Genomic DNA, 17,552 nt, shown 5'->3' with positions numbered 1-17,552 from the left:
ACCTGTCAGGTGCAATATGCACCCAGAACCACGAGCAGTTCTGGGTGCATATTTCTAATCCCTGCCTAACCGTCCCTGTATCTAGTAGCATAGATAAAGAGATCTATAGAAAAAGTATTATCATAAGCTAATGAGGCCACGGACTAGTCACAAGGGCATTACCTTACTTGGCTAGTCAGCCCCCTTAGCATGTAAGTACACCCTTGTGGGCGTGCTAATATACTAATGAAAGCGTAGCGTCAGCGGCATGGTCGCTCTAACCTATACTGCCACCGCTGGTTTTCAGCTCAGTGCGCAAGATCAGAACGTCCCCGGACTTGGGGTCATGCGCACTACACCAGTTTGAAGCCAGGACGCGTATACCCGGCTTCTTAGTACGCATGGCTGGAAGTCCAGGACTTCTGATCATACGCACACAACCGAAAACCAGCGGTGGCAGTCGAGAGGCGAGCGTGACCATGCCTCTGACGCGGCACATTCATTAGCATGTTAGTACGCCCACAGGGTGCGCTTACATGCTATGGGGATGACTAGCCAAGAGAAGTAACGCCATTGCAACTAGTCACTGGCCTCATTAGCATATGATAAAAGATCTAAAAAACTTTTTCTAAAGATCTCTTTATCTATGCTACTATAGCCTGGGACGGTTAGGCAGGGAATAGAAATATGCATCCAAAACTGCTCGTGGTTCTGGGTGCATTTTGCACCTGACAGGTTCCCTTTAAACTATTTCTTTATTTACATTCAAATCCCTAGTAGTGGTATCTTTTAGATTAGATTATTACATTTTGATGCAATTTCTTTTCTCATAAGTAAAAAAAAAACGAAAGAGTGGATACAAAAAGATTGAAAAGTGCAATGCTATATTCATGCTGTTGGGTTCCAGTGCCTTTGATAGCAAGAAAAAATATTGTCTACAGTGCCATCAAAATCATCACAATGCCCCATGGGGAGAATATAATGCATATTTTTCATCTGTACGTAGTGGATATAAAAAGTGTACACACCTCTGTTAAAAAAACAGATTTTTGTCATGTGAAAGAATTCATACAAAGAAGAATCATTTATAACTTTTCCACCTTTTAATGTTTCACGAAGATTTCCTGTTCTGAATAATTTATTAAATCAACAGTATTACTTTGGCAGCAGTCCGGCATTAACCCTGTTTTCCTCTCCAGCATTGAAGTCCTGAGAGGTTTGTGACAGGTTTTGGATCTGAGTCTCATATTGCCTTGTGAGCATCTGATTATGAAACATAGTTCCTTTCTTCTGGTGCAACAAGGGTTAATGATAAAAAGCCTTGCTGATAGTTCCTGGTTAGTTCAATCAAAAGTGCCACTGATTTGTGACCACTCCCTTTTCCCTTAAATAGTCACATGTGCCATCACCTGATGCCAGTTATAGAATTGTATTCATTCTGAACTGACCACCGTGGAGAGAATAAGTATTTGGAAGTTGTTGGAGTTATGTTGCCTGCAGCCCTGGTGTTTGGCTGCAGAAGTTTGTTGTTTATCTTCTTTGTCTATGTTCCCCTAACTGTCTTCCCTTCTTCCTTCCACTAATTGGCTTCCTTCCTCTGTGTCCTGTTACTGTAGTGGTGAAGACTGGTGCCCTCACCAGCCTTGAACTAGCCTGGGTGAGTGGATGGACAGCTAGGGACTTGGCACATGACGTTGGTAGGTAGAAGAGCCCACTTAGGGATGTTAGGGAGCTCAGATTAATGTCAAGTGGTGACCCATCTCCCCTCTCCCTACCACAAGGACCTTCCTACCTCCTTTCCATCCCAGTTGTACCTCTGTGTTTCGCCGTGCACTGAACATTCCCTTGTCCGTGCATGATGTTATATTCGGTCCACAAAAATATTTGTTCAGGATCCATTATGGATACAGCTGTGGCTTTTGCACTTCAGATCCAGAGCGATCACGGGAAGTGAAGGATCTGTGTTTGCTGGTTGTGCAGCAGTTGCAGCAAATTGAGGGTCTGCTGGTTTTGGCTCCTGCCCAAAATTAGCATGAACCCAAGACTGCCCTCCCAGACAGGTTTTTTGGGGGGAGGGATAAATTCATGGTCTTTAGGGAAGCTTTAAAATTATATTTCAAGCTCCACCCTCATTCCTCAGAGAGTGAGTAACAGTGAGTAGGGATTGTAGTCTCTCTCCTTCATTGAGATCCCAAGTCTTGGGCCTTCTCTCTGCCGACCGACTCTCACAAGTTACGGTCGGTGTAAGAGTTTTTTGCGACTTTGGCCCTAGTCTATGATGACACTAATTACATCTACCTTGTTGAGTCTAAACTCCATAAGCTCCAGCAGACAGCAACACTGGCTGAGGACTACTGCTCTGACTTCCATAGGTGGACAACTGACACCTAGTGGAATGATCCTGCTCTTAAGGGTGCTTTACATGCTGCAACATTGCTAATGATATATTGTTGGGGTCACGTCGTTAGTGAAGCACATCCGGCACCGAAAGCAATATCGCAGCGTGTGACACCAATGAGCGACGATCAACGAGCGAAAAAACGTGAAAAATCGTTGCTCGTTGACACGTCGTTCATTTCCTTAATATCGTTGCTGCTGCAGGTACGATGTTGTTAGTCGTTCCTGCGGCAGCACACATTGCTATGTGTGACACCACTGGAACAATGAACATCTCCTTACCTGCGTCCACTGGCAATGAGGAAGGAAGGAGGTGGGCGGCATGTTCCGGCCGCTCATCTGCGCCCCTCCTCTGCTATTGGACGGCTGCCGTCTGACGTCGCTGTGACGCTGCACGAACCGCCCCCCTTAGAAAAGAGGCGGATCGCCGGCCAGAGTGACGTCGCAGGGAAGGTAAGTCCGTGTGACGGGTGTTAGCGATGTTGTGCCCGTGTCGCATAATGGACGGGGATGGGTACGCTCGCTAGCGATATCGGTACCGATATCGCACCGTGTAAAATACCCTTATGGAGTATTTTTTGTCAGGGTTTCTCAGGTAGGCTTAGGGACTCACAAGTAGGGTAGTCTCAGGGATAGACACACGACCACTCTACCCTGGTTGTTCTCCCTAGAGAGGAAGTTCCACCATTCTACGTTGACAAACTCATACAATTAGGAGGGGCCTCCAATCAGACTACGTTGTTTGCGGTTCACGGTGGGATAGGGGCATTTCTTAAGGGTCATTATATTGGAGTTTATCCATCTGTACCCAAAAAAGTAACATCTTCTAAAAAGATGCGGCCCCCAGGTCGTGTGGATGGAAGTGACCTGGGTGTGAAAATTTCCTCCATACATATGTCTCAGGTCACCATAACTGCTGATGTAGTTTTTGCCGCAAAAACTGAGACTATTTCTTTTAAACAGTGGAGCAGAAGCCAACTTGGTGGATTCTCATTTTTCTTGGACCCATGGTCTTTCCTGTAGTACACTGGCGAGATCCATTTCAATACAGGCTGTTGATGATGCTCCTCTCAGCCAGAAACGTTTTTCCTCAAGTTGTGCTTTATGTGAAATAGTGCATAGAAACTCTTCTTTGGGTGCAGCAAGGATTAAGGACTCTTTCCTTGCTGATAGTTCCTGGTTAGTTGAATCATAAGTGTTTGTGACCAGTCCCCTTCCCTTTAAATAGTCACTTGTTCTATCACCTGATGCCGGTTATAGAATTGTATTCATTCTGAACTGACCACGGTGGAGAGAAGAAGCATTTGGAAGTTGTTGGAGCCGTGTTGCTTGCAGCCCTGGTGTTTGATTGTAGCAGTGAAGTTTGTTATTTACAGTTAGGTCCAGAAATATTTGGACAGTGACACAATTTTCGCGAGTTGGGCTCTGCATGCCACCACATTGGATTTGAAATGAAACCTCTACAACAGAATTCAAGTGCAGATTGTAACGTTTAATTTGAAGGTTTGAACAAAAATATCTGATAGAAATTGTAGGAATTGTACACATTTCTTTACAAACACTCCACATTTTAGGAGGTCAAAAGTAATTGGACAAATAAACCAAACCCAAACAAAATATTTTTATTTTCAATATTTTGTTGCGAATCCTTTGGAGGCAATCACTGCCTTAAGTCTGGAACCCATGGACATCACCAAACGCTGGGTTTCCTCCTTCTTAATGCTTTGCCAGGCCTTTACAGCCGCAGCCTTCAGGTCTTGCTTGTTTGTGGGTCTTTCCGTCTTACGTCTGGATTTGAGCAAGTGAAATGCATGCTCAATTGGGTTAAGATCTGGTGATTGACTTGGCCATTGCAGAATGTTCCACTTGTTTGCACTCATGAACTCCTGGGTAGCTTTGGCTGTATGCTTGGGGTCATTGTCCATCTGTACTATGAAGCGCCGTCCGATCAACTTTGCGGCATTTGGCTGAATCTGGGCTGAAAGTATATCCCGGTACACTTCAGAATTCATCCGGCTACTCTTGTCTGCTGTTATGTCATCAATAAACACAAGTGACCCAGTGCCATTGAAAGCCATGCATGCCCATGCCATCACGTTGCCTCCACCATGTTTTACAGAGGATGTGGTGTGCCTTGGATCATGTGCCGTTCCCTTTCTTCTCCAAACTTTTTTCTTCCCATCATTCTGGTACAGGTTGATCTTTGTCTCATCTGTCCATAGAATACTTTTCCAGAACTGAGCTGGCTTCATGAGGTGTTTTTCAGCAAATTTAACTCTGGCCTGTCTATTTTTGGAATTGATGAATGGTTTGCATCTAGATGTGAACCCTTTGTATTTACTTTCATGGAGTCTTCTCATTACTGTTGACTTAGAGACAGATACACCTACTTCACTGAGAGTGTTCTGGACTTCAGTTGATGTTGTGAACGGGTTCTTCTTCACCAAAGAAAGTATGCGGCGATCATCCACCACTGTTGTCATCCGTGGACGCCCAGGCCTTTTTGCGTTCCCAAGCTCACCAGTCAATTCCTTTTTTCTCAGAATGTACCCGACTGTTGATTTTGCTACTCCAAGCATGTCTGCTATCTCTCTGATGGATTTTTTCTTTTTTTTCAGCCTCAGGATGTTCTGCTTCACCTCAATTGAGAGTTCCTTAGACCGCATGTTGTCTGGTCACAGCAACAGCTTCCAAATGCAAAACCACACACCTGTAATCAACCCCAGACCTTTTAACTACTTCATTGATTACAGGTTAACGAGGGAGACGCCTTCAGAGTTAATTGCAGACCTTAGAGTCCCTTGTCCAATTACTTTTGGTCCCTTGAAAAAGAGGAGGCTATGCATTACAGAGCTATGATTCCTAAACCCTTTCTCCGATTTGGATGTGAAAACTCTCATATTACAGCTGGGAGTGTGCACTTTCAGCCCATATTATATATATAATTGTATTTCTGAACATGTTTTTGTAAACAGCTAAAATAACAAAACTTGTGTCACTGTCCAAATATTTCTGGACCTAACTGTATCCTTTTTTTTGTCTTTGTTCCTCTGTCTGTTTTCCTGTCCCTGTGTCCTGTTACCATAGTTGTAAAGTCAAGTGCACTCACCAGGCTTTGCACTAGCTAGGATGAGTGGAAGGACAGCTAGGGACTAGGCACGTGATGGCAATGGAGTAAAAGAACCATTTAGGGACGTTAGGAAGGGAGCAGACATAGGTTAGTGTCAGGTGGTCACCCATCTCCCCTCCCCCTACCGTAAGGGCATTTCTACCCCTTTCCATCTATGTTGCAACCCTGTGTTGCGCTGTATGCCAGACATCCCCTTGTCTGTGTGTGACTTTGTCATCCATAGTCTCTACAATTCAATTGAAAAATAAAATGAAATAATTTTCAGAGGTAAAATAAAAAGAAAAAAGAAAATCATGTGGGTGCATAATTGGGGATGTGGTTTTGTTAATAATTAGCCAATCACATTTAAATTCATGTTAAATGGAAGTCAGTAGACAGCAGCCATCATTGTCAGTGATTCTGACTAACATCATATAAATATTTGCTGTTCCAATAAGATTTTCCTGTCATTTTCTTGGTTACATTTTATAGCAACTCCATGGTCTGTAAACAGCTTACAACATAGCAAAGGGATATCACTGTTGAAAGTAATCAGTCAGGAGAAGGGTACAAAAAAATTTAAGGCATTAGATATACCAGGGAACACTGTGAAGCCGGTCACCAAGAAGTGAAAAACTGACAGCACACTGAAAGCACACTGATGAAAAGTGAACTAAAATCGTCGGACTTTCCAGCATGAGAATCGGACCAATTTTACACTCACAAGTGTGATTCCAGCCTTAAGGGGAGGTCAGGAGTGTCAGTTCAGTTTTGAGAGTGAAGGAGAGAAGGTCAGGAGCCGGGCTCCTTGGACACAACTAGGTGGCAGATGGTGGTCTGGGCCTAGTAGGAGCTGGCCTTCCGGTCACAGGGGATCATGACAAGGGGCACGGAACTGTGGAGGAGGACAACCGGTGGCCTTGTACCATCACCGGGCTGGGACCAGGGCACGATGGGGTACGTGGACCCTAGATCAGGGAGTAGCTTCAGGCAACCTCAGAATTTACCCGAGGAGAACGGAGCTTTCAAGATCCGCTCTCCACCTGCTCCAAAATCAGGGTACTAGTGCAACGAGGGGGATAGGACTTTCCACAAAAACGATCTAGGAAATCCCAAGCGTGAACCGTGAGAGCAAGCTTCCACAGTTAGCCACACTGGGGAGCGGAACGTGACCAGTTTTATGCTACCAAGTCCACCAGAAGAGAGAACTTAGTGCCAGGAGTAAGGTCACAGATCACCAGGCAACACCATCGGGGACGGGACCCAAACTAGCTCCCCTCAGCGGCAGCGGTGTCCAGAACTTTGGTTTATCCAGTTGTCAGTGTCAGCTCTGAGGACTGAGTATGCAAGTGACCCCCTTCACTCCCCAGGGCACTCCCCAAACACCATCACCGAGTTCCCAGGGCATCCCCCCTATCCGTGGAGGGTCCTAACACCTGGCTGTCCCATTCCATCACCCCCGGGTACTCCTAACTGCAGCGGGGGTACTCCAAATTACCACATACCACGGGTGGCGTCACACACTTTAACACAGTCCCCTGTAAATACACCCTTCATTTAAGTGGTCGCACGACCCCCGGGTCCGGAGACCCCTCGAGCCATCGTGGATCCGGATCCGGATCCGAGCAGCCCGGCTGCTAACATGGGGGCGGCACACCTCAAAAAACCTGGCGTCATGAATAGTATTCGAGCAGGACCCACTTACCTGGGTGATGTGCACCTTGAAGACCGAAACCGCGAGTCAAAACCCCCGTTTACCACCAATTCTGCTATTTTTTGGTGCCAAAACGCCGTCTTCGCCACAAAAGCGTGCAAAGCCGAAACCCCGCCCATCGTCCTGAGAGTGAGCCCGGAACCGGAAGTTCCCAGAGGGCCACAGCGTCGAAGAGAGTGCTGAGTAAAAACCGAGGGGGCGTGACGGCATGTAGCAGCAGCGGAAGAGAAGCATGGACGCCAGGACTCTGCCATAACATTCCTGGACAATGCAGAGGAAAGATGGCGGATCTGGTCACCGGAACGTGCTGTTGCTGGGACCGCGACCTGGATTGAGGAAGAGACGGAGCAGTTGTGCAGGAAAATGCGGACGCAATTCCTGTTTATACTGGACCACTGGGGGGAAGAGATGAGGAGCCTGGTGATGCCGGTGCGAGCCTGTGAGATTGAGATCCCATGCGAAGAGAGGGTAAGCGGCTACCCAGTCCTTACTGATTGCCCTAATCCAGCCGATGCGGCTGAGGGATCCGGACCGCCACCGCTCCCGGTGAGCACTCCGCCGCCACCAACCCCGTCCTCGGCGGACGCCGAGCTGTCTGCTCCCGCCATGGCAGTGGAACCTTCAGCCCCTGTCTGCAAAGCTACAGCTACTAATTAAATGTAGGTAAAATTTTGACTTTGCAGAAAGTAAAAAAAATGCCTTAAAACATTCTCTCTCCCTCTCATTATTCTGGCATTTGGCAAATATAAATAATTTTGGTTCCTAACTGACCTAAAACAATAAAGGTTTATTCTGATTTCATGTCAAATAGTGAGAAAAACATGCAGATGTGTCTTTGTAGAGAGCGAAGGGAAATGTCTGGTTTCCACTGTACATATACTAAACATATGACTGAATACATTTGGACGTGAGCTCTCTCTCACTCATTGGCTGGGCTCATTAAATACTCATTTTAAAATCCGAATTACGCTTCATTTAGACGTCTCTCAATCATGCTTGTGTTCTGTCTGTGATTTTTCATGGATAAGACACATATGCATTAACCTCTATTATGCTGTTCGCATGTCCATGTTTTTTGTAGACCAGGTGACTGCAAAAAATTAACAGAGGCCCTTTCGTTTTAGATCCAAGTCAAAGAGCAAATTAACATATGCAGGGGTCCAAGAAAATCACAGACAGCACACGGATGACGTCCAAGTGCAACCCGTGTGCTGTCCTTTTTTAACATTAAAGTGGTTACGAAAAACTTTGCAATTTTCTTTTTTTTTTTCTTTACCAAATCAGAAAATCATTGATGAAAAACTTGGTAAAAACCAACACTCACCAAATACTGATCCTTTTTCTAATATACATGAAAATAATTGACATCTGAATGTGGCGGTGTAGTGGCTTTAGAGGAGTATAAAAAAAAATCGTTCTTTTTTCATCAGAAACAACACGTTTTCATCCATATTGTCATCAGTTTGTCCGTTTTTACATAGTATAACATCTGTATGGCTTTCTATTTCCAAATCAACAGTTTTTCAACATTGAAATGACCAGTGACAATTACCACTGTTATTATATGAAATATAATCATAAAAAATGGATCAGTGCAGATTATCCATTTAGGATCCATTATCTCTTAGCGCAACAATAGACTTGTTGAGTCTGATCCAAAAAAATGGAAGAGACTAGTCTAGCACAATAAGATCGTTTTGTGTGCTGCCCGATTGTACCGCGGACCGTAAACGTAAACTACACTTGGCTGAGCTTGGCCTTGAACAGACAATATGACGATGATTATCTGACTTTATCATAAGGTTAAGCGATCTATGTAAAAATGAATGAAGTTTGTCTTTTCAGATCTGGCGACTTTTCTTTTATTATTTTCCCTCTTTTAGGATCCATTGCATCAAAAGCTGCAGCTGAATGTTCTTCGTGAACATTGACCCTAAGTGGATTTTGTCATCAAACCTCTTCAAAAATGTGTTGATCCCAGCCCCACCTTGTAAAAGCTGATTTTACCAGGGCAAGCATTGGTCAGCCAGTCGTTTGTGTTGCAAAAAGCACTGGAAGGGAAATGTACAGTAGAATTACATGGTCATGTAACAAAGGATGGCTTGCGTCCTCCAGCTATCTGTCTTGGCTATTTGAGAAGAACTGCTCTTTAATGTCTGTATGCTCTAGTCTACAGCATATGAGAATGAGAATTGTTCCGTTACTTCTGGTAGATGTGTCGTCAGTTGTATTAATATTTATCCAGCAGGGGGCGCTGGCTGCTGTGAGCTTAGAGTTGAAAAGAAGGTCACAGAATTCTAAATGCAGTTCTGGATAAAAAAGGACATGATGTAATTCAAGATCAGTCTAAGATAAAAAGACCAACGTACAGTATTTGCAAAGTTACTCAATATTACCTTCAGGATCTATCTGGGGTTACCAGGTAATAGGGCATCTATGTTTCATCAATTCTCATACATCTATTTCCTAAATCCGGTCTTGCTTTGGACAGCAGGACCAGTAATTTTTTTAATACTATATATATACAGTATATATATATATCTATATATATATATACAGTTAGGTCCAGAAATATTTGGACAGTGACACAAGTTTTGTTATTTTAGCTGTTTACAAAAACATGTTCAGAAATACAATTATATATATAATATGGGCTGAAAGTGCACACTCCCAGCTCCAATATGAGAGTTTTCACATCCAAATCGGAGAAAGGGTTTAGGAATCATAGCTCTGTAATGCATAGCCTCCTCTTTTTCAAGGGACCAAAAGTAATTGGACAAGGGACTCTAAGGGCTGCAATTAACTCTGAAGGCGTCTCCCTCGTTAACCTGTAATCAATGAAGTAGTTAAAAGGTCTGGGGTTGATTACAGGTGTGTGGTTTTGCATTTGGAAGCTGTTGCTGTGACCAGACAACATGCGGTCTAAGGAACTCTCAATTGAGGTGAAGCAGAACATCCTGAGGCTGAAAAAAAAGAAAAAATCCATCAGAGAGATAGCAGACATGCTTGGAGTAGCAAAATCAACAGTCGGGTACATTCTGAGAAAAAAGGAATTGACTGGTGAGTTTGGGAACTCAAAAAGGCCTGGGCGTCCACGGATGACAACAGTGGTGGATGATCGCCGCATACTTTCTTTGGTGAAGAAGAACCCGTTCACAACATCAACTGAAGTCCAGAACACTCTCAGTGAAGTAGGTGTATCTGTCTCTAAGTCAACAGTAAAGAGAAGACTCCATGAAAGTAAATACAGAGGGTTCACATCTAGATGCAAACCATTCATCAATTCCAAAAATAGACAGGCCAGAGTTAAATTTGCTGAAAAACACCTCATGAAGCCAGCTCAGTTCTGGAAAAGTATTCTATGGACAGATGAGACCAAGATCAACCTGTACCAGAATGATGGGAAGAAAAAAGTTTGGAGAAGAAAGGGAACGGCACATGATCCAAGGCACACCACATCCTCTGTAAAACATGGTGGAGGCAACGTGATGGCATGGGCATGCATGGCTTTCAATGGCACTGGGTCACTTGTGTTTATTGATGACATAACAGCAGACAAGAGTAGCCGGATGAATTCTGAAGTGTACCGGGATATACTTTCAGCCCAGATTCAGCCAAATGCCACAAAGTTGATCGGACGGCGCTTCATAGTACAGATGGACAATGACCTCAAGCATACAGCCAAAGCTACCCAGGAGTTCATGAGTGCAAAAAAGTGGAACATTCTGCAATGGCCAAGTCAATCACCAGATCTTAACCCAATTGAGCATGCATTTCACTTACTTTTGACCTCCTAAAATGTGGAGTGTTTGTAAAGAAATGTGTACAATTCCTACAATTTCTATCAGATATTTTTGTTCAAACCTTCAAATTAAACGTTACAATCTGCACTTGAATTCTGTTGTAGAGGTTTCATTTCAAATCCAATGTGGTGGCATGCAGAGCCCAACTCGCGAAAATTGTGTCACTGTCCAAATATTTCTGGACCTAACTGTATATATACATACATACACACTATTATTATATATTATTTTCATAATGATTTTACTTGAAATAAATTCATGCATTTTGCAGTAGTTTAAGATAAACTGAGGCTCTTGGGTCATAGAAGTAAAAAAAAAATAATAATATTCAGCTGGGTCACAGAAGTATACTTTACAACTTTACAGCCCTTATTACAAAGTAATAATTACAAAGTAATTTTCCTCCTATTGAAGCCCCTAGATTCCCCTTTTATTTCAGCCATGAAATATGATGGCAATAAAAAGGAGCCCACAACCAATATATGAAACCCCCCAAGGAATTCCTTCACAGTATCATCCACATGCACAATATGATGACCCTACTGTGCCCCCTTTCAACTACCCTGGCAATCAATGGTGACCTCGACACAGTAAGATCCCCAACTGTGACCCCCTCACAGCCCTCCATGCAGCATAATAGCCCTTACTATCCTCCAAATAGCATAATGGCCCCCACACAGTCCTCCACACAGTATAATAGACCCCACACAAACCTTCACACTGTATAATGTATAATGGCCCTCAAAGAACTGTCTATAAAGTATAAAGGCTCCCTCATAGCCCTCCAAATAATATAATGGGCCCCACAAAGACTTCCATATAGTATAATGGGCCACACATAGTCCTCCATAGAGTATTGGGCCCCACATAGGCCTCCATGTCATCTAATGCGCCCCATAGTCCTCCATGTATTATAATGCACCTCATAGTCCTCCATATATTATACTGTACCCCCATAGTCCTCCATATAGTTTAATGCACCCCCAATGGTCCTCAATATATTATAATGAACACCCCATAGTCCTTCATATCATATAATGCTTCTCATAGTTCTTCATAAAGTTTAATGCACTCCTTAAAATCCACCATATAGTATAATACAGCCCACATATTCCTCCATATAGTATTATGCAGACCCTACATTCCCCCATATAGTAGTATGCAGCCCCCATATAGCATTATGCAGCCCCCATATAGTAGTATGCAGCCCCCATATAGTAGTATGCCACACCCATATAGTAGTATGCAGAAATTATAATCCCCCATATAGTATTATGCAGCATCCATATTCCTCCATATAGTATTATACACCCCTTATATCCCCCTTATAGTATTATGCAGCCCCCATATAGTACTTTGAACCCCTTATATTCCTCCATATAGTATCATGCACCTCTTATATTACTCCATATTGTATTATGCAAACCTTATATTTCTCCATATAGTATCATGCCCTCCTTATATTCCTCCATATAGTAGTATGCAGCCCCCATATAGTATTATGCACCCCCATGTACTAATATGCAGCCCCCATATACTTTTATGCAACCCCCATATAGTAGTATGCAGCTCCCGCAATCCTCTGACCACCGTGATTAAATACATAAATACTCACTTCTCTTCATTCCCCCCGCTTCTCCGGTCTCCTCAGCGTGTCCCCTGTTCTGCCGCTTTGCACATCTCAGCATAGCAGCGCACTGTTGTGATGTCTTCGCGCTCCGCTGTGCTGACACGTCAAAGCACCGCAGATACAGCGGGAGAATGATGAGAGTGAGCACTCCGCTTCTTCTCTTATCATTGTCTTCAATTGTATCGGCATCTGCGATGCCGATACAATTGAAAATGCGATCCATGATGGGGGGCCCACGGGGAGGAGGAGCCTAGTGCAAGTGCTGGCACCGGGCTCCCCTGACTCACCAGCCCCCAAAGCGGTCGCGTGGCCTTCCTCAATTAATTGTATGCCACTGACACTGTCATATCATCGGTGGCATCAAGTAATACTTGCTACTCAATTTCAGAATTTGTTCAATTTATTTTAAATATCCGTATATACTTTACACCTAAATACATCGCGCCAGCGGCCCTGCAGAAACGTTGACTTACTCACCACTGCCACTGGGTTATCTCCTCCCCTGCAACCCGTGGCCGCCCATATGCTTGTCTGTCTCCTTCTCCCCCTGGGGCATGTGCATGCAGCACAGGCTCTCCGAGAATGCACTTAGGGTGCGTGCATGCACACTGGCCCGACTCTTAAAGGGCCTGTGCCCCTTTTCCTGGAAATGCCTTTCAGCCTATGGTGCTTAAGCATTTAGTTAAACCCCTCCCACTAAAGGATAAGCCTGGGTCCCCCCTGTGATCCAGTTGGTCCACTACTCCTACGCGCCACCTCAGCAACACTGGCATTGAGCGTAACACAATGTAAAAAAAGCACATGTTGTACGGCCGGTTTTGAACGTCCATATAGTCATCTGTGTGTCCATCAGGGCTGTGGAGTCGGTAAACCAAACCTTCGACTCCGACTCCTCAATTTCTCTTGCACCGACTCCGACTCCTACATATATTGCTTACAATTAGGTGAAAAATGTATTGTAATACATGAACATGTGTATATGAACATCAGACATTTAATAATTTTTATGATACAATAATCAAGATATTTGGCTAGAACATAAAATATATTTACTGGAATACAACTTTAGAACACAAACTGTAATAAATTGTAAATATGTAATACACTATGTAATATACAGTAGATTACTTATATATCTTGTGTGTGTGTATATATATATATATATATATATAGTATATATATATTACATATTGTATTTACATATTTACAATTTATTAGTTTTTTGTGTTCTAAAGTTGTATTCCAATAAATATATTTTATGTTCTATCTAAATATCTTGATTATCGTATCATAAAAATAATTAAATGTCTAATGTTCACATAGTACTACAATACATTTTTCACTTAAATATAAGCATTATACTAAATGTTATTATTTAGTAAAATATTCAGCACATTCTGCATTGCACTACTGTCCCCAATTTATTATATATTTTAGGAGTTGGAGTCGGTGCATTTTATACCGACTCCGACTCCACCAAAATGAGCTCCGACTCCACGACTCCGACACCGACTCCACAGCCCTGGTGTCCATGTGTCATCTGTGTGCCATCCTTATGTCCGTGTGACTGTTACTGGAAAAAAATGTATCATACTGAAATTAATCTGTTTTTATGTGTAAAAGATGTGCAAAGCCAATGATAGATAGATAGTAGTACAGTGCCAGATTTGGTGCACATACAGTCCCTGACAGAAGTTCTGTCGCTTATCCATGTTTTGTAAATAAAAGCTTATAACCTGACTTTAAATTCATCCATTGGTTTTATAAATTACTCTTTTGAAAGCTGAAACCCTCCCAAATTTGGTTTAGGTTATGAAAATAAAGTTGCTGCAAAGCTGAAATATTGATCATTTAATGAACACAGAAAAGTCAGATTTTGGCAAGACAAAAGTTTTGTCGCCTTGTCATATAATGCAGCCAATTCTAGTTTACATCCTCACCTGTGCTCACTAAATGATAGGTTAATTAGTGGGTGTGTATAAAAAGAAACCCAGCACCCCAGACCTTCACTTGAACTGCAACTTGACCTCTGACAACATGCCAAAAATCCACCCTGCAACCAAAGCCTTGATTATCAAGAGGCTGAAGACCAGATCCACTGCAGAGGTGGCTGGCACCTTTAGTGTGTCTCAGCATCAAGTACAAAGAATTAAAAAAAGATTTGAAGAGACTGGAGATGTTTTTGATAAGCCCAGGTCCGGCAGACCTCGCAAGATAACTGCTCAGGAGGAACGTTTGTTGGTTGGTTGCAGGGTGGATTTTTGACATGTTGTCAGATGTCAAGTTGCAGTTCAAGTGAAGGTCTGGGGTGCTGGGTTTCTTTTTATACACACCCACTAATTAACTGATTATTTAGTGAGCACAGCTGAGGATGTAAACTAGAATTGGGTGCATTATATGACAAGGCGACAAAACCCACAGGGGTGTACTAACATGCTAATGGGGCCAACTGGCAAGGAAAGCAACACCCTTGGTATAAGTCTCTGCACTCATTAGCATACGATAAAAGATCTTTAGAAATACTTTTTCTAAAGATCTCTTTAGCTATGCTAGTATAGTTACAGGGACGGTTAGGCAGGGATTAGCAATATGTACCCAGAACTGCTTGTGACAGATTTACTTTAACCCCTTTAATAATGGGCTATTAATGTTTAATCCCAGAAGACACTCAAAAATTACAAGACCCAATGTACTGTACGCTCATATATACAGGGATTTTTTTTTACCTAGAAAGTAATCAATATAATTCCCATTCGTGTTACCTGTACAGCCCTGTGCAGAGTGTCATCAGGAGCTTTTTGAACTGAGGAAGGTTCTGACATCCATTGCGTACCATCTCACAATCGCTGGTGACATGAAGGCCAAAATACTGACGAATTGCTTGTAAGTGTTCCTCGGGTATGCTACAACAGAAAAAGAGTTTTATGAAAAATACATTTCTGATCATACTCTGTTGTGAAACAGAATGTTAGAGCTTGACGCGAAACGAACATTGAGGTGTTGGTTTTATTTTTATAGCTAAGGTCTTACTGATACCAATATGTATGTACTTTGTGTAATCCCTTCTCTTTTTTATTGTGCGTGTCTGTAAGGTTGGCCATACACATTAGATGGCTGTCAGCCGAAAAAAGCTTCAGTTCATTGTTCGGCCAATAGCGATCTCAGCCGGCTCTCACATACACAGGAGTATATGCTCAACTCAATGAGAAAGCTGCCAACTGACATGCTAGCTGATGTCTTATCTCAGGGAGAACAATGCAACCAAGTGTCTAAAATCGGACATGCACGATCTACATCTCTCCCGACCATCACATTAGACTATCAGTTGAATCTGTCGATATTGGCAGGTTCAGCCAACTTTAGTCCAATTCGTATCGGTCGCCCTAAGCATTGATTACCCTGAGAAGTTTTAGTCTTTACTAGTATGAGTTTCCGTCTCCAACACAGAGATATCATTTGCTCATGTGGCTGAAGTGGCCATGGGCCAAACAATCAGCTGAAGCTTCCTTTGGCCGACAGCCATCTAATGTGTATGGGAAGTCTTAGAGACAAACATAGTAACAAAGAGAAGGGATCACACAGAAAATACATACATAGTGGTTATTAGTAAGACGGGTGACCCCTCAGATGTTCGGGTTTGCTGGGTCTGGTCAGACTAAAAAAAAAAAAACAGTCAGAATCGGGACGGGACTTGAACTCGATCTTATGCACGAACCCCATATAAATCTATAGGGACCCAAAATTATGTGCTGTAAATGGTGTTAGTAAGAGCTAGGGGACTGCAAAATGGGGATTAAAGCAGGAGACTTATACTTACCGAGTCTCCCTGCGCTTGTCATGCAGCTTCTGGGCCCGGTAATTAATCTCATGCATATTCACTGCTTCTCCTTCCCACCCTTTGTGACAGCATCTGTGATTGGTTGCAGCGGGACTGGCGGCATGCCTTCGTCTGTGATTGGTTGCCCTCACAATAGCTGTCTCTGTCCCCGAAGTGGAGTGTAAAAATAAATAATTGCAAAAAATGCAGTGGGGACCCTCATATTTTGATGCCTAGTGCAGATAAAGTAGAGAGCTGGAGGCTGCTGACCCCAGCTATGTACACTATCTTCACAGTATATAAAAATATGAGGGATTATTTAAATAAATAATTTAAAAAACGCCTCTCACATGGAGATTTTCTTTAACTTTGCCAACTGTCATGGCAGCATCAGGTCCTGTTCATATTGCTGATTCTAACACTCCACCTTAGAGATTTTCTGGTGTCTCGGAGCTACACAGTCAGAATCAGATGTCGACCTACTGTGTGCTGATTCATAGGTTCCATTTAATCCCTCGGCTGTGTACCTTGGACTAAGGAGTTCTGTTACTCATTCTACAATTAAGGGGGCCATCTAGTTTTAAAGAAATATCAATTTCACTTTATTATGTAATTTTGAGATAATGGGGGGGGGTCCGATTTTTAGGATCTTTAGAATCTATAGCAGTTTATCTAACAGTGAAATAATTGTCTTGTCCTGCACTATACAGAAAACACAGTTCTATGAATGTACAAGGTGTAGTGCTTTATTTTCCCTGTGGTGGCGCTGCAGAGAAATTGAACTTGTACATTATAGCTGATTGCTGAGGGTTCCTGTAGGACAGGAGTCCGCAACCTGTAGCTCGGGCCTGTGATATGTGGCTCACGAGTGTCTTCAAGCTTGGTGCATAAGCACCAGGTCTAGAAAACAGCTATGAAGATCAGGTCTCCACATGGTGACTTTAGAGCAGATATGAATGGGGGTAAGGTAGGACCCCTGTGTCTTGGTATACAGACTCTGTGTGATTTTTGTGGAAAAGCTTTAGCAGTCAATATGCTAGTAATAGGGTTCTCTGGATGTCACTACTGTGAGGGGGTGGCAGCTGGATGTGACTCGCGACCCT

At 43.1% G+C, this 17,552-nt stretch overlaps 1 protein-coding gene across 1 annotated transcript in view; it reads right to left on the bottom strand.

The window, feature by feature from the left end:
• The window catches only part of INPP5D (inositol polyphosphate-5-phosphatase D), a 284,565-nt gene that overhangs the window by 129,681 nt on the left and 137,332 nt on the right, over positions 1–17,552 (bottom strand). The window contains exon 5 of the mRNA XM_075340896.1: positions 15,395–15,535. Coding sequence (XP_075197011.1) covers positions 15,395–15,535 — 141 coding nt within the window. The remainder of the gene's footprint in view (positions 1–15,394; positions 15,536–17,552) is intronic.

The sequence above is a fragment of the Anomaloglossus baeobatrachus genome, chromosome 3 (genome assembly GCF_048569485.1).
Source record: "Anomaloglossus baeobatrachus isolate aAnoBae1 chromosome 3, aAnoBae1.hap1, whole genome shotgun sequence".
NCBI classification, from domain to species: domain Eukaryota; kingdom Metazoa; phylum Chordata; class Amphibia; order Anura; family Aromobatidae; genus Anomaloglossus; species Anomaloglossus baeobatrachus.
The sequence above is the reverse complement of the archived record's forward strand: the minus strand, read 5'-3'. Positions and strand labels throughout refer to the sequence as shown.